This window comes from Elephantulus edwardii, unplaced genomic scaffold (genome assembly GCF_000299155.1).
Source record: "Elephantulus edwardii isolate Elephantulus edwardi_28Jun2011 unplaced genomic scaffold, EleEdw1.0 scaffold00077, whole genome shotgun sequence".
Classification (NCBI taxonomy): domain Eukaryota; kingdom Metazoa; phylum Chordata; class Mammalia; order Macroscelidea; family Macroscelididae; genus Elephantulus; species Elephantulus edwardii.
The window spans coordinates 9,907,073-9,927,297 of record NW_006399827.1 but is presented as its reverse complement, the minus strand read 5'-3'; the positions used below and the strand labels follow the sequence as shown (position 1 = coordinate 9,927,297).

The following is a 20,225-nucleotide window of genomic DNA, read 5'->3' as shown; positions in this document are numbered from 1 at the left end:
TGGAATACAGCACAAAGCATTTTCTAAAATCAAAGCCTTTTCTGCCTTGCTGGAGACCATCCCAGCTGGCGACAGAAACACGTGCACACAGAAACTCCTAGAACACTCTGTCCTGGTCCCACAGCTCTCACAAACAAAACAAACCCGTACGGCTGAGCTAGAAGGTCTGGGTGTCATTTATTGACAATTTACACACATTTGTTTTTCCCCGCAGCTGTTCCCTTGAACACGGAGACACAGAGCCTTCTAGAAGGGCAGTTCTGAATGAGCAAGCCAGAAATTCAGGACACACACATCTTTGGCAGGTATGATTGGCCCCAGCAGGATGTAATCCTTCACACTGGAATTCCATTGAGCATTTCAGGGGACCACATTGGAAGGTGCAGCGGAAGCCTTCTGTGGCCTCCCATCTCAGTCCAGGCCTCCTCTCTGACTTATCCAAGTCCATCTCAGTGTTTAGGACCCTGGGGGGCAGCAAGATCAAGCCCACCCACCTCACCAGGGGCAGATCCTTCGATCCATGCCTTGTTATGCACACACCTGCTTCCACTGGCCCCACAGTTAATGAGAATTAGCCTCATGGTAAGAGATAGACTACTTCCTCTCTGACCCTCCTGGCATGTCTTCAACTGGTTTGCTGCAGTTACTGAACACTGGGGGCTGCCTTCTCCATTCAGCCCGTGTGCCATCTTTCTCAAATCTCTATGTTATAACTGAGGCTACAAGTTGACACAAAACAGCAACTGCTCCTAGCCAATTACAAGATGCCTTGCCATCCTTCTGCCAGTCAGTCACCACTACTGTGGCTGGTATGCCTGCAGGTCCCAAATGTGGGGCCAAAGCAAGTCTACATAGTTACTTGGCAATTTTGGTAGTGGGTTCAAGTGGATGGACATGGAAAGAACGAAAACGTTTCATTTGGTAGAGTAATTCAAGATCCGAAGTGATTTTATTTCCGTCACTATTTAAGCCAATCATGAAATTTCACAGTGATTTCTGGGCTAGGGCAGAAGGAAGGCTGTGGTAAGAACCAAGCGGGCGGCCTCACTGGGGCAGCTGCAGCAGCACTGACTGCCCCTGAGGCAGGTAGGTGATGTTCCGAGAGCGGGAGAGCTGGTAGGCAATGTCCTCTGCTGCCTCCAGCTTGCGCAGCTCAATCAGGCCATCGCCCGCAGTGGCCAGTGAGTTGGCGATCAGCTCTGCGGCCTTGGAGTCACCCTCGGCGGAAATGATGGCAGCCTTCTTCTGCTGCTCGGCCTGAAAGGCAGAGAAAAGACAGACCACGATCAAAGCTCAGCTCACCAGACGTCAGGTCACCTCGGCCAACAAAGAATCGTCCTGGTCGTCTCTGTCTTCTTCTTGATGAGGTCAACCAGGACTCTCTCCATCCAATCCTTCTCTTTAATGCCCACTTTGACCTGTATTTACTGGCTGTGTTGGGACCTGTCTTACTTCAAAATCATCCTTCCTATTAATAGTAACCTCCTTACTCTGAGTTGGGAGGACCCAACGCAAAGAAAAATGGGAAAAGGGAAAAACAGCGAATTCTCAGACTCATTTCCGCCTCTGGTCCCAAGTCATAATAGCTTTTCTTCGACACCAAACAGCTAAAGAGTCGCCTGCATATGGGACTCCCACAAGTAGGCCCTGCCCAGGAACCAGTCACCTAGTATGAGGATTTCTCCATCTGCTGGGCCATTATTTTTAAGACAACACATATCTGCTAAGTGAGATCTTCAAAGAAATTGAGTATTTTAGAAATGAACACACAATTCTGGAACTGCCAGGCTGGGTATGTTCACTCTACAAGGTATTTCTTAATCACTCTGGGAGGTCTAGAAATTTATGGATTTTAAACTCTGACTTATCTAGGCTCTAGAGACAGAGGGCTACAAAGCAAAGACCATTCGTGTCCACGTGGTGTTTACTGTCTCCAAAATGAAATGTCAGCCATCTCTGTATCTCTTTCTTCTCTAAGAACTAATGGCTCTTAGATGAGGAAGAATTCTTCTTTGGGGGAAGAGGGGGTGGGTGACAGCAATAAAAAAAGACTTTTGCAAAGATTAAGCTGCTATGCAAATTTATTGTACCCTATCAACATCTGGATGGATTTAGTGCTTATAAAAAAAATCTAGTGAGGACAGCACATCTGGCGCCAATGTTTGATCCTTTTTGCTGTCAGCTTTCACTATGGAACCTGGTTAAAAATGACTTCCCACTGAAGCTGAAAATATTCCAGAGAAACATTTTTATTTGTAGGACAGTGTTTTTGATCTTAGTGAAGTGGAACAGAAAAATGACCCTTCAGTGGTTTAGGAACATAACTTCTCATATCCCTGACAAGCCCCTAAAGACTCTGGAACTGATTGTAGGAGCGCGGTCCCTTCCAATCATTCCGGAAGAAGAGATGACAGATGACGAATTTCCAGGCCACCCAGCAAATGGGGAAGCTGAGCACAAGAGAGGGAGAGAGCCTCCTGCCATCTGGTGGAACACTCACCTTTTCCACCACAAATCTGGCCCTCTCTGCTTCCTGCTGAGCCACCTGTTTGGCTTCTACTGCTTCTGTGAACTCCTTCCCGAAGGTCAGATGCGTCTAAAGGGAGAAAGTGAGCACAAGATGAGGCGGTGTAATTGCTTAGACAGCACTGCTGGGAGGCCCCCGCGGCCACTGAAAGGAAGAGGCCAGGGATGGCTCTAGCAGCTGGAGGCATCCGCAGAGCCAGAACACCCGTCCACCTCCACATCATGTCCTACGTGAGCTCACAACCCAACACCCTCCAACTGCACATCACGTCTTGCATGAGCTCACAATCCAAAATCCTTAGCTGCCCAGACTGTCACCCGCAGTGTGGGAATCTCAGGTAGAAAAAGGCACCTGGGGAGGGGGTGAGGGTATGCTCAGGCCAATAGGCACTACAAGGTGTCTATTCTGTAGGTCACCTCCCTAGAGAGCAGACCTGGATGCTCGAGGAGCCCCATCATTGACAAGTGCTCTTCCTAGGTCCTCTGATTCCCTGTTCAAAAAGTCCCGGAGGAAGCCAGATGGAAAACAGCCCCTGAGAGTGAGGGATGCAGCTGGTTCTCTGCAACTCCAGGCCCTGATGCAACCTGCTTATGGTGTCTCTTTTCTCACAGCACCTCCCCTCCCCACACAACACAGGGAAAGGAAGAGGGGGACAGCAGAACTCAACCACTCTCCTCTCTGTATCTGAGCGGTTCTGGTAAAGGGTTTAAAATACAGAACAAGGAGGCAGGCAAAGCCATTGGTCAGGGATTAAAATCATCCATAAATTTCTCTAATACCATGAGTAACTGAGACTTGGCTAAAGTGACTGTCCCTATTAACAGTGCAAAAACAAGACAAATCTTAGAACTCCTAATGTCTTGTCTCTAGTGATTTAGTTACTCAACCAGCTTTTTATTAAAAAGGAAAAAGGTAAAGGGAAGGAAAGCATTGGTTTTTCTATCAAGTTCCCATTTGTTTCATTTCCTTCTCTACCCTCCCAATCCTTGCTTTCTGAAATAGCTGCAGCCCAAAACTTCTGAAGACTAGCTCCAGTCTTACTTCATCCCAGCACTTTAACCCTCCTCTTAAACTGCAGCTGTTCTACACAGCCTGCTTCACTTCTGGGCTCCTGCCTTAAGTTTATGGAAGAAAATGCAGCCCTGAGAAATGAAATGTGTAATTAAAGGGCAAAATTTATTTCCAAAAGGGCCAGTCGAGGGCAGCAAATTCTCCATGAAATCTAATTTTCTTCTTGCACCTCTTAAGATAGGGTTTCTTGTGGTCAGCCCACAGTTCCCCAGAATGGACTGTGTGGTTACAGTGGAGTAAAATGCCAAGCGGCTTCTTAGGTTTTACTTAACATTTTCTCACAGCCAAGGTTAACAGTAATTGGGGCTGAGACGGAGGAACTGTTTTCAGAGTCAAACGGCTGCAGCCTGGCATATTGCCAGTAGAGGGAGCCCACAAGTCCTTGCACTTGAGCAATTGATGCAAGGTGGAGCAGTGCCCTGCGGGTTAGGAACGGGGTGTTGAGGAGTGTGAGTGTTTAAACAGCTGCACAGATGCTGAGGGGGAAACGGTGCCTTTCCCTAGCGATGCACAGGAGAACTGAACAGGAAACACTCTACCTTCCTGCCCGAACAAATCACTCCAAAGGATTTTTTCCCAGAGAATCAGAAACACAACCCTTTCCCCTCACCCTCCTCAATCTGAAATGCTATCCTGCCTGTATTGCTTTCCGTCTGAGTTATGACATTCAATGTCATATAAATACACAGACTATAATGTCCCAAGAGGATAGCTTACGCCTTAGAGATGTCCCTTGCCCTCCATATCAGGCACTGGGGAACACAGCTACTCATTTACACTCTATCACCTTTCACTAGGGGTTCCCAGAACTCACTTCACTGAGCTTTGGACCAGAAGTGTTAGGAAATTCCCAGGAGTCAGGCAGGGCGGTCTGAGCTAGGGGAAAACGACCAAGCTGTTCTCTAGTCTCCACCAGGCAGTTACTTCTTGTGTCAGACAGATTTAACAAGACATCACTTCCTGTGGAGCTTTGGGCAACCCTCGCACTGCTGAGTAGGTGAAAAATCTGGTGGTCTGGGACCATATGGGCAAGGCCAGAGGTCATAAAGAAAATGTGCAGGGCAGAGGAGAGGTAACAGAACCCTAAACGAAAAAACGAACCAAGGAGATGGCTTCATTCAAAATTTCAAGTTTCACATCCAGGAAGATAAAAGGTAGGCTTAACAATGCCCACTCAGACATGCAGCCAGGCAGCAGGAACTGCACACCCTTCCCCACAGCCCCCCTGCAGATCTTACCAAGGATACATCATCCAGGATGAGCCCAAAGGTGGCCGCTCGCTCTGTGAGGTCATCGCTCACCTGTCTGGAGACCAGCTCTCTCTGGGTGATTAGTTCTCCAGCATCAAAGCGAGCCTGGAATCAGAGGGAAGACAGAGGAACAGGGTAATATAATGAGAAGGCAGAAACTATGCAAACACATCGGAGCCAACCCAGGACCAAGCTCACTCGGTCCCCTAACATCATCTTAGGGCTGCACTCCAGGCTGGAGGTAGAGGGGCTCCACGCACTCACCACCACGGACTTGAGGATCTCTGTCGTGATGGACGGCAGCACACGCTCATCATAGTCCTCCCCAATGCTGGTGTAGATTCGAGGCAGCTGGCTGGCAACAGGCCGGAAGAGGATTCGCAGTGTGATGTTGACATTCTGTAAATCTTACAGGAGGGGCACAAGGACTGGAGTCAAAAACCACAGTATGGACACATGTGGCCTTTAGTCTGATCTCTTCTGCTCAAGATTTGCCTTTATACATGTTTACAAGCATATTTGTGGATTAAAGAATCTTAAATAGCAAAAGAGCAAGTTTCCTATTCACTGGTAGAGAACTCAGCAGAGCATTATACAGTCAAGAATTTCTTAAAGGTTTCTGGTAACAACAGTCTTTTCAGTATTTCCTGAATGCCCTCTGATGTAATTAGCGATTACAATTATATGTCTAATAAGTGCCAGGGATTTTTCAGAATGCTGAACATGGACTGTTGAATATGGCCTAAAAGTAGGGCTAATGAAAGTAGCACTGCACCAGCAACTTGGCCACCTAGCCCTACTGTTTACTTTATAGCTATGTGGCCTTGCTAAGCCAATCTGGGTGCATTTCCTTTTCTATCAGAATGGGGATGGTTCCATCTGCCTTCCAGGCCTTGTAGGAATGCTGGGGAAGTGGAAGGAATGCTATAAAATCAGCTTCAGCGGTCTAACAGATGTAAGAGGTTATCAGACTCATTCATATACCACTTCTCATTACTGGGCCTAGTCACAGGACCTTCTGACATCTGACAATCCAGGCCAGCTCAGAGCTAAATTATCAGCATACCTTACTCGTGGCCATAAGCGCTACGGCTCAGGAAACATGAGACAAGAGTCCTGAAGCAGTCATGAAGAGTGGGGATGGAGTGGTAGAGAGAGAGAAGTATATGAATACATACAGGTCCCTGTAATAGTTCTGGAAAGGGACACATAATACACCCTTAAAACAATTACAGAACAGTATGGAAAGAGGTCCAAAAGTGGTGGAACATTTAAAAGCAGAGCTTTTACATTGTTACTGTGTTTCTCCATTATTCCCACCCCACCTTAAAATTCCTTTTTTGGATTAGGCAAGGCAGACCCTTAGCAGGAAGCTTCTTCATGAAGCTTCATTTCTCTGGCCAGAACAGACTGAGAAGCAGCAACTCAACGTCCTCACCCCTCTTTGTCTAACGCACTTCTGTTTGAGATCCTGCTCCAAAGTCAGTTCTCCACAGGAACCTTCCCCAGAAACCCCTGAGAGAATTAGTGGCTCTTTCTTTTTTTTTTTAAATGTGTGTACCAGCAAATTGGATCTGACTGGTACAGGAGGAGATTGTGCCTCCTTCTTCAGCAGAGTATCTGGTGGATTTGAACCGCATACCTCTGGGATTGCAGTGCAGCTTCTTGCCACTAGGCCACCAGAGCTCACCATTAGTGGCTCTTTCTTGTGCTTCCACTATGCTATGACCTTGACCCTGTAATAGCCTGTTCACCTGTCCATCATCCTGACTTGACTGAGCTCCCTAGGCCAGACATCTCTGTAACTTCTCTTCATGGTCCACCCCAGCACAAAGCCTGGCACACCACAGTAAATAAAACATGTGCTGAGGAATAATGTCAAGTCTTTGAGTAGCATCAAAACAATATACCAATATCCATGTGACTTTCTCTTCAAGTACAGAAATGTCCCTGCTGAACCAGACCTGTGAGTCTCTGTACTGCAAGCACCTCTATGTGCAAAACAGAGAATAGTAAGAGCAATTCATTTTTGGCTCAGAATGGAAATCCAGTGGTGTCATGAACACCAGGAAACGACTCAGGGATGTGTGTGGCCTCAGCCTGGGAGATAACATGAGGTCAGCACTGTTGGAAACAGGCGTTGGAAAGCAAGGCCAAGGGTAAAGTACGCTACAAAGACAAACAGAACAGCTAGAGATTGGTTTGTGCAGTCACTCTGGGGAATAAAAACTGGTGGGAAAGGCCAACAAAGAGGCAAAACCCACAGTGAGTTTTCTTTAAAATCAGATCTCCTTTTTAAAAGATGTATCTCTGGGTACTTTTTAAATCTGGACAGCCATCTGTGTGTGTACTTGAAGTATATGTCATTTCTTTCTAAATGTTCATACAAAACTCTAAAGGGCAACAGTATTATTAATTTTGTTATTAAAGTCTCCCTTCCTCTTCTAGATCCTGGTCCACAGAAGCTTCTGGGCCTGATGAGTACGCACAGCACCCACTCTACATTCCCTACTTCACCTGAGCCACAGGTAAGACATGACTCACTCACCTTTGCTACCAGTAATCACTGGCACGTTACGTGGTCGAGAGCGGCAGTCAAAGAGAATTGGCTTCTGTACCCAAGGGATGAGAAAGTGAGTCCCTTCCCCAACCACAATGTCCTGGACTCCACGGAACCGGTCAAAGATGACAGCTCTGTGCCCCGCATCCACTAGGAAGAAGGTTAACAAAGAAGAGGTCAGAGCAAGCCCTCACCCTTTAACCTAGAGGATATCTTTCCGAGATCCCTTGTGCCTTCTGGTCATTAAGCCTCCCCTCGCCTGTTCTGTCTTCCTGCACTTCTGGTCTCAAAAGGCCTACAAATAGCTACAAAACCAAGTAATCACTTCTTGTCCCTTAAGTCTCCCCAAGGGCTTTGGTAATAGGATCTGCTTCTCAGAGTCCCTTCTTCTTAAAAGAACTGTGATTAACCATCCCCTCCCTAAATCACCACCAACATGTTTCCAAGAATCGGCTCCCAAACTCCTTGCAAAAATTTTATTGTTGCCATATGCAATCGTGGCTCCAATTTTACCCACTGTAAGCAGTAACCTCGCTCTGGGAACCCTAACATTTAGAAGGTTTCAACACACAGAACAGCACAGGGTTCAGGTCTGCTGTTCGTAGGGTGACTGAGTTGTACACAACTCAACAGCACCTAACAACATTCTTTTTAATATTTCCGTTTCTCTAATGGTTAAAAAACTGTCTTGCTGAATTGAGATTGAGAGATGGTAGTTGGTTGTGCAAGTGTGGCCATTAGAGTCACTGTATAAAGATGTGCCATATAAACCAACCAAGCTTTTCTGATCAGCTGCCTCTGGACTCTATAGTTGGTTCCACAACCTCCACTCTGAAAGTAAATCTCTCTTCTTGTCATAAAGTCATATACAAGGTGGGTCAGCCTGCTGCTGCTTTCCAGTGGTTATTAAAGTATGCAATGCCCAAAGTGCAAACGATCTTGGAGAAAACAAGTTCTTTCTCACCCTTTTTTCAACGGAAACACTGAACCCCAGAGAGGTGAAGCGACTTGCCCAAGATAAGCAAGCTAAAAGCCCCACCACCGGTTTAACCCTGGGCAATGTATTACAAAGATAATTCCTCTGTAACTACACCAGCAGAGGAATAGCTCAGAACAAGGTCATCTGAAAAGATCTACCCCCGTGCCAAGTTTTGCCATTTCAGCTAGCCAGGGAAAACCTGACACTGCTGGAGCACAGTGAGTGGTTCCGCATCACTTCAACTTAACAAGAGACGGAAACCACCACCCTGTAATCCGGCTCACTTTTTCTCATTGCTGAATCATCAGTCGGGGCTGAATTCACATCTGACCCTCCACTGCATTTCTAAAGCTGTAAATTGCTTATGAGGAGACTACTCATCTATTTCCTGCAGAGCTGCTGGATAAACAACCAGAGAGGCCTGGCCTTTGGATTAGCATGCAACTTCCTATGGACTACATCATTGGGCTGGGCAGGTCTTTTTTACAATCAAGCTCTCAGAACCTAGGGCTAAGAGAACACTAGGTTCTCTATAATGAAGCACATCCACGTTGTGGGGTAGCAGTGGGTAAGCCCTTTTGTCACAAACAGAATTCTTATCACAAGTATCATATGGATTATACAGATCAAAAGGAAATTTCTGGCAAAGGGTAGTGTCTCACCATTGTACAGGGCAGAGTTCACCACTCCTCCAGCAATCGCTAAGGCCAAGCCAAACTTGCCAATGGACTCAAACACTTTGGCAGCCATGTCTTCTTCTAATGATTCTTGCTTCTTAGCCCACTCACACCTACAGAGACAAAAAAAGAAGCAAATTTAAAAAATCCAAAACCTGCATGGGACCCTCAAGTTCCTAGAAAATGCCTTTATGGCACAACATTCACATCTCAAGCTGGATATTTCTTACTCCCGAGTGCTCTACATTTCCCACTGAGCAGCACCAACAAATAGCACTCTCCAATTTAGAAACATGCAGTGTTAATTCCTCTTATCCCCCCCGCCCCCCACAACTACTTAAAAGAATGGAATCTGGGACACTTGGTTCAATAATGGCAACCTGAAGGTAGGAAGACTAAGGTGTGAGACTGATTTGAAGCAGAACTTTTATCTATATGCTAACTCTCCTACTTCCTGGACAAGGTCTCCAAGTGAGAAGTTGGTTGACTGGTTCAATGAAACCTATTCTAGTTTGGAAAAAGAACTCAAAAGACTGTTACAGGGTGATTACGACAAAAATAACAGCTAACAGAATTTGTCACAGCATGTTGAACTGGATGATTATAGTTGAGAAAACTGAGACATAGAGACATTCCATGAGTAAGAACACACAGCGGCAGACTGGAGCGCCCAGCTAATTCTAGAAGGTACAAGCTAAACCAACACTACACTGGTTGTCGCATGGTGACACCACATATGCTTGTCAACACCATGCATTTAGAATGCCATTATAATCGAAGCAGGGGCTGGATAAAATTCTGCAATCTACCAAGAGGCATGGATCTGGGTATAAAGGCGTGACCACCCAGGTGAAGAGCACTCGGGCCGTGCTAAATGGGCGGAGCTGAAGGGAGTGGGCGGACCAGAGTAAGCCTAATTTTAAAACTCACTCCAGGGTTCAACTTTTCGCCCTCTAGTTTTCATCTTTAATGCTCCACCTCAACGCTTTCATTCCCCTCTGTCTCAAATCCTCCCTCCTTGCTAAACTTCAACTCTTCATATTAATCCCCCGTGCGTAGGGCTTTTGGTTCTTTCCCCTCAGTCTTTCCATTTCAAACAGCTTCTGGATTATTCCTCACCCTGCCCCCATACACACCTCTTCACTCATGCAACCTTGGTTCGTCCTGACCCCCTTCCCTTCATTTTCCCCTGCGTAAAGGGACTCATGCACGGATCCCGCTCGCAAAAAGTGAGTATGGGAGAGAAGAATTTGCAGATCTACAAATACAGGCCTGAACCACATTCCACCACCCTCACCTGGTTCCACTCTGACCTCCACATGAATTCTCCAAAACTACACACTGCGCATGCGCCCTGCAGCTCCGCCTCTTCCCTGCCCGCCTTTCAACATTCGTGTCTCCGATTGGTGGAGAGGAAAGCTATGAGTTCTGGGAAATGTAGTTTGTAGTCTGGTCCTGACTCCACGACTCTTCGGAAGTGGACTACAATTCCCAAAAGGTCATGCAGCAGACGCCGGTTTAGAAAGACGTCTTTCCTTTGGCCATGCATAATCGCAGAGAAGTTACCGCAAAGCCTCTAGGGGATTGCAGTTCTTGAGGAATTAAATGTGCACGCTTACGTCCTCCCGTGCGATTGACGGATTCTGAAAACCTGCTGGAGGGTCAGCTATGGGTCCGTTCCGACTGGACGATATAAAACACCAACACGTCTGTGCCTATCCTCAGCGGTGAAATGTGCAAAGAGCTGAAGTTTGAAAATCAAAAGAAAAAAAGGCTCTTGGCGTTTCTCAAGTGAAAAAGAACTGAAGATCAATTTGAAACATCGAGTTTCAATACTGAAAACACTAAGGGCGAAATGATGCAGGAAGCATAAAAAAAAATGGAAAGACACTGCTACGAACATTGGCGTACTAGTCTCAGACGTTTTGTGCCTCGGTTCTCATTTCTAAGCAGTGAATAGCTGGGTCTTGTGGAATTTCTACATTCAGCTTTCTGAGAAAACGCCAAACTCTATTCTAGAGTGGTTGTACCATTTTATAATCCATCAACAGTGTGTACAAGTTCCTATCTCCTCTCCAACATTTATTACTTGGTGTCCTGTTAAACTTTGCCATTGTTACTGGAAAGGGTATCTCATTGTGGTTTTGATTGCATTTCTTATTGTTCAACCACAATTGAATGGATTGAAAAATTATGGTACATTCACACGATGGAATACTACAGCACACAGAAGCAATGGTTTTGTAAATCACTAACTAAATAAGGACAAATACTATGTAAGACCATTATTGTAGAATGTGTATGAGAAGCCAGGCGGGAGAACAAAGGAATGAGAATGGGTGTGTGTGTGTGTGTGTGTGTGTGTGTGTGTGTGTGTGTGTGATCATACAGTTGCACAATTTGATGGGTGGAGGTCGGGGGTGTGTGTGTGTGTAATCATACAGTTGCACAATTTGATGGGTGGAGGGAGGGGTAGGTAAAGGAAGTAGGAAAGGTCCGTGTGAAAAACAATGTATACGAACTTTCTAAGTAAACCAGCATAAAATAACAATTTTATTTAAAAAGAGAAGATGGAAGGAATATAAAGTGTAACTGGACAAAGAAGAATAGGTCGACACTGAACCATTGCAGGAAATAGCTTATGATCAAGAACCAGAGTTCTCAACTTTGTCGTTAGTCTTAAGGGTCAGCTATGGGTCGGTTTCGACTCTACAGTACATCACACATACGCATAACAACAATATATATTTTTTTCAAGCTTTATTTCTTAGTTATAGAAACCATTTAACATTTTATAACTGTATAATAAGGAAATTGCAAAAATTATAGAAAACTAAGTTACTCTAAATACACCAATATCCATACCATAACTTTACCAACTTTGAAAATTCAAGAATATATACTTATCAGCCTCAAAAACAGCTGTTGTGGCACAATGTTTGAGCTTTTAGCCACAGTTCAAAGGCTCACTGCTGGCTCTAAAGGGAGCTCTGGTGGCTTAGTCAATAAGGAGTCTGACTGACTGTCAACCCAAAGCCATGCAGTTCTAATCCACCAGATGCTCTGAAGGAGAAAGATCGGCAATCTTCTCCCATGCAATTTACAGCCTATGAAAACCTGCTGAAGGGTCAACAGTAAGTTGGTTCTGACTCATGACAGCACAAAACCACAACGGTGACTCTAAGGACAAACATCTAATGATCTAATCTCATAAAGATAGCCGCAAAGGAAAGCTAGTAAGGGCAGGTCTGTGTGAATGGACTGCACAGAGCAACTCCATCAGCGTAGCAGATGGTGTCATCACATATCATCAAGCCTAAATACACTTGAGAATGAAAGGGAGGAAAGTAGCAAGTAACACTGCCTTAGCATTGTTGCTGTGTACCATCGAATCAGAATAGATTCATGGCTGATCTACCAGTGTTTTTTCAGAGGGAGTAAATTACATGGAAGGAGACTGTTCATCTTTCTCCAGCAAAGCAACTGGTGGATTCAAACCAAATATTAGGAAAATAGTTTTTTCCTGTGGAATCTTCTTGTAGACCTCTGTGTGCTAGACAAAAGAGACATCTCAATAAGTCAGCATAGTTTTGCTTTCAAGGAGTAACCTAGCCAATGCTCTCTGTGTTTATTTTAAGAATATCCTTTTACATAAGAGGGTAAATTTTACAGTGATAGAACACTTTAAGGTACTCTCTGAGAGCTCTGGTGGTCTAGTGGTTCCAGAGCTGTGTTGCCAATCCCAAAGCAGGTGATTTAAATCCACCAACTGTTTCATGGGAGAAAGGTGGGCAATCACTTTCCATGTGATTCACAGCCTTGCTGGAGAGTCAGCTATGAGTTGGTTACAACTCAACAGTAACGTCGATGTACTGTGGAGTCAGAAGTGACTCATGGTTAATCTCTAATGGGCTTTCCACTGCAGAACATTTCACAGAAAGAGATTGCCCAACCTTCCTTGTGGTTGACTTGATGGGTGAACAGTCTTGAGCGACTGGTGGATTTGAACTGAGTGCTTTGGTTTGGCAACACAATTCTTTACTCCCTTCAACTGGATTTTCTTCCCCTCCCAACACTGGCTGAAGAGGATTGATTTTAGTTCTATTATGTTTTTCTCCACCCACCTCTTGCTATCAAATCCCTTTCAACTCACAGCAACCCTACGTAAATCATGAGTAGATGTGATCATGAGGTCTGCAAGTTTGTGAATCTTTAGGGAAGCTAATTCTTTCATCTTAACTCTTGTGGAGTGGCTGGTGGGTTTGAACCACACACCTTTCAGTTAGCAGCCGTGCTCTTTAACCACTGCAACCCCAAGGCTCCTATACCTCCTTAAACAATAAACTTTCACCTCCCCCCAACACACCCCCCCACACACACAACCAAAACAAGTTACCCAACAACCGGAGAAATAACCAAAACCTCATCAAGCCCTCTGCTGTCTAATTGATGAATTCAGCAACCCTGTATCAGTTTCAAATCTTAATGAAAGGAGGTGGCCCATCTTTCTCCTGAGGATCAGCTGGTGAATCTCTTAGCCTTTTGGTTAGTGGTGCAACATGCTGCAGACTCCATCAGCACAGGGCTTTCCGCATAGCCTTCTCCCACTGCCACCTGACCGGAACTGACTCAGAGCTGACCCTCCCCTGGGTTTCCAAGGCTATAAATTGGGTTAGCAATTTAACTCCCTATGGACCCACCCCCAGAGCTCCACTCATAGCTCCTTAGCCTCATTTGATCCAGAATTCCCCGCCTCTCCCAGGCTTCCTTTATCTTGTATTACGTTTTAGAAAACAGAATGTTTCTAATTCTGGGTCTGATTATTCCTCATGATTCGATTCAGGTTTTGCTTTCCTAGCTGTGATACTTCTTAAGTAATGTTATGGATGCTTAATCTGAATGACTCGCTCACTGCCTTCTGACTCATTCATAGCTGACCCTCCAGTGGGTTTTCAGAGGCTGCAAATCGTAAGGGAAGAGATTGCCCATCTTTCTTTCACAGAGCAGCTGTGGAGTCAAACTCACAGAGAGACATCACCTTTGGGTTAGAAGCACAGGGATTAAGCTAATGAAACTGGGATAATTTCTGGGCTCCAGAAGGACTGGATTCATTTAACTCTGTTTTCTTATATTTCTTTTTCTTGCCTCCTCAATGCCAAGAAGACAAAGATTCTCACCACTGGACCAATTGGTAGCATCAGGATGGATGGTGAAGAGATTGAGATTGTTAACAATTTGAGTTTGCTTGGCTCCATTGTCAACACTCTCGGCACCAGTAGCCATGAAATAAAAAAATGTATTGCCATGGGAAAGTCTGCTGTTAGGGACCTCTTCAGGGTACTGAAGAGCAATGGTGTCACTCTGGAGACTAAGGTACATCTAATACAGGCTATGGTCTTTGCAATTACTTGTTATGCATCAGAGAGTTGGAAAATTACTAGGAAGGACAGAAGGAGAATTGATGCCTTTGAGCTGTGGTGCTGGAGAAGAGTATTGAATGTACCATGGACTGCCAAGAAGACAAACAGATTCACCCTAGAGGGGTTAAACCAGGCTGCTCCTTGAAGGCAAGGATTCTGGGGCTTCATCTGACATACTCTGGACATGTTGTAAGGAGGGACAGGTCCTTGGAGAGGAACATCATGCTTGGGAGGGTGAAGGGACGGCGCAAGAGGGGAAGACCCTCTATGAGGTAATCGGGATGGGTGTGTCAGAGGCAGTGTGATTGGCACAGGATAGAGCAGGGTTTAGGGCTGTTGTACATAGGGTCGCTATGAGTCGCAAACGACACGACGGCACATAACAACAACAACAACAGTGTTCCCTTGCTCGATTCACACAACAGCCTCCTGGTCTAGGTCTAGATTTCACATAGACACAATTAAGAACTCTGAGATCTCCAGTCTTCTCAATGTCATCACGATTTGTTATGAGCCACACAGTCAAATGCTTTTTTGCTTACCTCTTGCTAAAAAGTTTAATTTTATTTTAAGAGCAATGGGAAGTCCCTAAAAGTTTTTAAACAGGAGAAAGAATAATTTCTTTATGAAGAAACCAAGTGGCCCAAGAAAAACACCCTACTGGTCATGACTGTTGGAAATTCTCAATGCAAGAACCCAGGCAGATCACCCCAGTGAAACTGTTCTTATGTTTTTATCTCAGGGCCCTAGTGTATTATTAACAGTTGTTGTGGTTGTTAGATGCTGTCGATTAGAACTGACTCAGAGTGACCCTGTGAACAATAGATCCGAAACCTGTTTTATCGTGTGCCATCCTCATAATTTCTGACATACCTGACCCCATTGCTGCAGTCACTGCGTCACCTCATCTCATCAAAGGTTGTCCTCTTTTTCTCCAACCTTCCACCTCTCCAAACATGGTGTCCCTCTCCAAGGAATGGCCTCTCCTAACAACATGTCAAAGTATGTGAGATGTAGATTTGTCATGCTTGCCTCCAAGGAGCACTCTGGCTGTTCCCTCTCCAAGACCTATCTCTTTGTTCTTTTGGCAGTACATAGGATACTCAGTGCTCTTCTCCAACACTACAGCTCAAAGGTATCAACTCTTCTGCTGTCATCCTTATTCAGTGTCCAGCTTTCAGACACATAGAAAGTGATTGAAAAGACTATTGCCTGAATCAGGCACACCATACTCCTCAAATTGATATCATTGCTCTTCAGTAATTTGGAGGTCCCTGACAGCAGACTTGACCAATACAAAAATCTCCTAATCTCCTGACTGCTGGGACCAGGGGTGGTGATTGTGAATCAAAGTAAGATGACATTGTTGTGAAGAAATGTTCAGGGGAGCTCTGATGGCCTAGTGGCAAGAAGCTGCAACTACAATCCCAGAGGTGCACGGTTCGAATCCACCAGATGCTCTGCCGGGGAAGGAGGGGCAATCTCCTCCTGTACCTGTCAGATCTGATTTGACGGTACACGCACACAAAAATAATAAAATAAAATAAAAAATATTTTTAAAAAAGAAATGTTCAAAACCCCTAGCTCTAAAAGAGATGCAAATCAAAACAACTATGAGATATAATCTCACCCCAGTCAGAATTGTGAAATTTAACAGAACAGCAAACAACAATTGCTGGTGAAGTTGTGGAGAAACTGGAACCCTTAATTACTGTTGGTGGGAGTGTAAAATGGTGCAACCACTGTGGAAGGCAGTATGGCACTTTCTCAAAAAGTTGCAAATAGAGATACCATTCAACCCAGCAATTCCACAAATGGAAATATAGCCCAAAAAGACCATAACTGACATCCAAGCAAATATATGCACACCCATGTTTATCGTGGCTTTGCAAGGAGCTGGAAACAACCTACATGCCCATTAACAAATGAATGGATAGAGAAGCTGTGGTATATTCACAGAATGGAATATTATGCTGCATTGAAAAACAAGGAACTCATGCAATATTATTAAAAATGGGTGACCCTGGAGGACATCATGCTGAGTGAAGTATCTCAGTCACAAAAGGACAAATACTGCATGGTGCCACTGTTGTAAAGCAAGACTGACCTCGGGGTTGGGAGGAGACTGACAAGGATGGGTTCATTAATGTATACTGCATTGAAGCAGATGAGGGAGAAAACTGTTTAAGAGGGAAAATTATTAGGTCTTTTTGTCATGACAGGAGTCCAGAGTGAAGGCTGTATAGTGGAGTGGACCTGGGGAGGGAGGGATGATTATAAAACAATGAAAGAATTTTTCTTTTACTTTTCCAAGAGGGTAGTGTACTAGGAAGGAGGGTTGGGAGGGGAGAAAAGTGCAACAATGAAAGAATGGAAATCCAAAGTCTGTTTAAATTTTCACTGAAATTAATAAATTAAGAAAAAAGAAAATAAATGGGGGGAAGGGCAATGTGGGGAGGAGGAAGGAAAATGTTTAACAATGAATGAATGAAAATCCAATTTTTCTGTAAACTTGAATCAAAATCATAATTAAAATAATTTTTTTTAAATAATAACCATAAACCCCCAAAATAAAACAAGAAAGACATTGAACCTAAAAAAAAAGATGACATTGTTGACGGTTTCAGTTTTCTGTCTAACATGATGTTGCTTATTAATCTAGTGTTAAGGAGTTTTGTATTTTTTTTCTCTCAAAGCACTAAACAGACCACTCAAAGAGCCTAGTAACTGTGAGGAATTTTGTATTCTTGATGTTGAGATAAAATCGTATTTTTTTTTTATAAAATCGTATTGAAGTCCATAGTCTTTGATCCTCTGCAGAAAGTGTTTTAAGTCTTCTCATTTTCAACAAGCAAGGTTGTATCATCTGCACAATGCTTATTATTGCTGAGTTTTCCTCCAATCCTGATCTCACATGCTTCTTCATAGAGTCCAGCTTCTCAAATGATTTGTTCGGCATACATTCATAGTGAAAAAGAAAATTTCAAGGTCTATCCCAAAAGGCAATGTTGTGAGTGACACTGTGTTATCCACACACATACAAGGAAGACTTGTTAATAGGACAATTAACAAATATATGCACCATCACAAAAGGCAAAGAGGAAGAGATTGAGGATTTCTGCCAACTTTTGCAGTTTGAAATTGGCCAGACATGTAATAAAAAGGCCTTAATTATGAGTGACTAGAAAGCAGGAGTGGTATCCACTTCCTAAACAATATGCCTCTGGAAATTCTATGAACTTTGATAAATGGCAATAGTTATAGAAAGGCTTCAAGCCTTTTCTTCATAGGTTGCTATGAGTTGTGTTCGACTCTACAGCAATCAACAACAACAACAGAATGCAAAAGCTAGAAACAATGAAGGAGGAATGGTAATGAGGAAATATGGTCTTGGTGATAGAAATGAGGCTGGGCATAGAATGAATGAATTCTGTATGTCCAATGATTTATTCATCAAAAATACCCCTTTTATAAAACACAAAAGAGGACCTTACACATGGACCTCACCTGTTGTACTACACAGGAATCAGATTGATGACATCTATTGAAGGAATCATTGCAGAAGCTCAAATAGCCAAAACCAGGCCAGGTGCTGACTGTGGTACAGACCATTGATTAGTCATGTGCAAGTTCAAATGGAAGCTGAAGAAAATGAAAACAATCCCACAAGAACTGAAATATGACCTTGAGTCTATCCCACCTCTGAGTCATGATGATTTAAAAATCATCTCCAGAATAGGTTTGAGAACACTAATGATTGGAGACTAGATGAGTTATAGGATGACATCAAAGATATAATCCATGAAGAGACAGCAGAGGAAGAAAAGGGGGAAAAAATAGATGACAGAGAGACTTTGTAATTTGCAGTAGAGGGTTGAGAAGCCAAAACAAAGAGGAGAAATACAGAAGAGAGATGAACAAAAGATTTCAAAGGAAAGACACAGCAAGGTATTATAACAGTTATTAAGAACCCAACAGGAAATGGAAAAATAATTCTTTACAAATTCACTTAAAATAGCAATATTAATTTCAATAAAATATTAACATTAAAGTTATGTGCTAGCATAACTTTTTTTAAAATTTTTATTTTATTATTTTGTGTATGTGTACTGTCAAATCAGATCTGACTGGTACAGGAGAAGATTGCCCCTGTTTTTCCAGCAGACATCTGGTGGATTTGAAACTTTTGTTTTTAAAAAAATATGTTTTATTTTATACTGGTTTACTTACAAGTTCATATACATAAGTTTTCACACCAGATCTTTCCCATTTCCTTTACCCATCCTCCCCTCCACCCATCAAATTGTATGATACTATGGTTAAGCCACCCCAGCCCATTCTCAGCCCTCTGGTCTCCCCTACTTAGATCCTCATACACATTCTTTTTTTTTTAAAAAAAAAAAGCTAAAGAAGCTTTATGAAGGGATCTCCCAGGTGGGATTCCTTGGTCTGCAAAGAAAGAGACAGGCAGAGAGCCAAACCAGGGAATACCACACCCCAAGGTGGATTTGGTGTGAAAACTGATGTATATGAACTTGTAAGTAAACCAGTATAAAATAAAACATATTTTTTTAAAAATAAAGTTATGTGATCTTCTAGGGAGGGGAGGGAGGGGCACTCCATGGTAGTTGAGGCTGTTCACTCCTTTTGCTGACATATTGATATTCCTTGAATTCTTTGTTCTCCCTTTGACCTTTGTCCTCGCCTGACATCCTAGCCTCTTTAGTGAGAAAAAGGGTGAAATATTCTTTCTAGCTACTTCCTGCTGAACATGGGTGAAGGTCTGGGACTCAGAGCCTGGATGGGATGGGATGGCCCAGGACCAGTAGCCAGTGGAGAATATGGATGTCACAGCAGCTGGTTCAAGTTGATCAATTCTTTTATCCATTTGATGTCTTGACACCATATGAGCTGGTAGGTTCAAGAGAGAGAGAGTGAGGGGTGCCACACTTGTCCCAAAAGAGGGCGGGGGGTACCACAGTCCTCAACCCCTCTCCTGGGTTTCAGCACCAGGATGTTAGGTCTTCGTACTGGACGTAAGGCCAAGGACCCAAGGAAGGGACCAGAGAAAGAAAGAAAGCTAAAAAAGCTTTATTAAGGGGTCTCCCAGGCAGGATTCCTTGTTCTGCAGAGAAAGTGACAGGCAGAGAGCCAAACCTGGAATACCACCCCTCATACACATTCTACAATAATGACTTTGTACAGTATTTGTCCTTGTGGGACTGACTAACAATAACACTGTTTCTTGGGAAGAGTGACATTGCTGTGTTTTTGCAAAGCTCTGCTTCTGCCATTAATCTGTTGTGCTCTCATGAGTCATGTAGCCTCTAGGGAAATGCTCCAGGGTCCTTGTAGAGTGAATGATAATCATAAAGGTAAATCATGATTTAGTATTATCACAAAAAAAATTCCAGCTTCATGCACCACCTGGAAGGATCTCAAGGATTACCTGGACCATACCCGAAGAATTACTGCCTTAGAGTGAAACTCACCACTGGACAAGCAGCACTCATGCATGCAAAATTTCACTTAGCTTTCTAGTTTGTGTTTGGTATATGAGCTGATTGAGAGAGAAATCTTACTTGCTGAATAAAACCAAAGTCAAAGCTACTGCCTTTAAGTCAATCCTGACTGACAGCAGCCTTTTGATCAGAGTAGACAGCTCCATACAGTTTCTAGGGCTGTAAATCTTGGATAGATGAAGCCAATTATTCCATCTTTCTTGTGGAGTGGCTGATGAA

General features: G+C 43.8%; 1 protein-coding gene across 1 annotated transcript; it reads right to left on the bottom strand.

Annotated features, from left to right (window-relative positions):
• Positions 1-1,043: 1,043 nt before the first annotated feature.
• On the bottom strand, positions 1,044-10,437 carry PHB (prohibitin). The gene is made up of 7 exons (XM_006889319.1): positions 10,362-10,437; positions 9,050-9,177; positions 7,397-7,558; positions 5,113-5,255; positions 4,837-4,953; positions 2,501-2,596; positions 1,044-1,257 (listed from the first exon to the last, which is right to left on the bottom strand). The coding sequence occupies exons 2-7, from the start codon at positions 9,135-9,137 to the stop codon at positions 1,045-1,047; spliced, it is 819 nt and encodes a 272-aa protein (XP_006889381.1). The 5' UTR covers positions 9,138-9,177; positions 10,362-10,437; the 3' UTR covers position 1,044.
• Between the last annotated feature and the right edge of the window lie 9,788 nt (positions 10,438-20,225).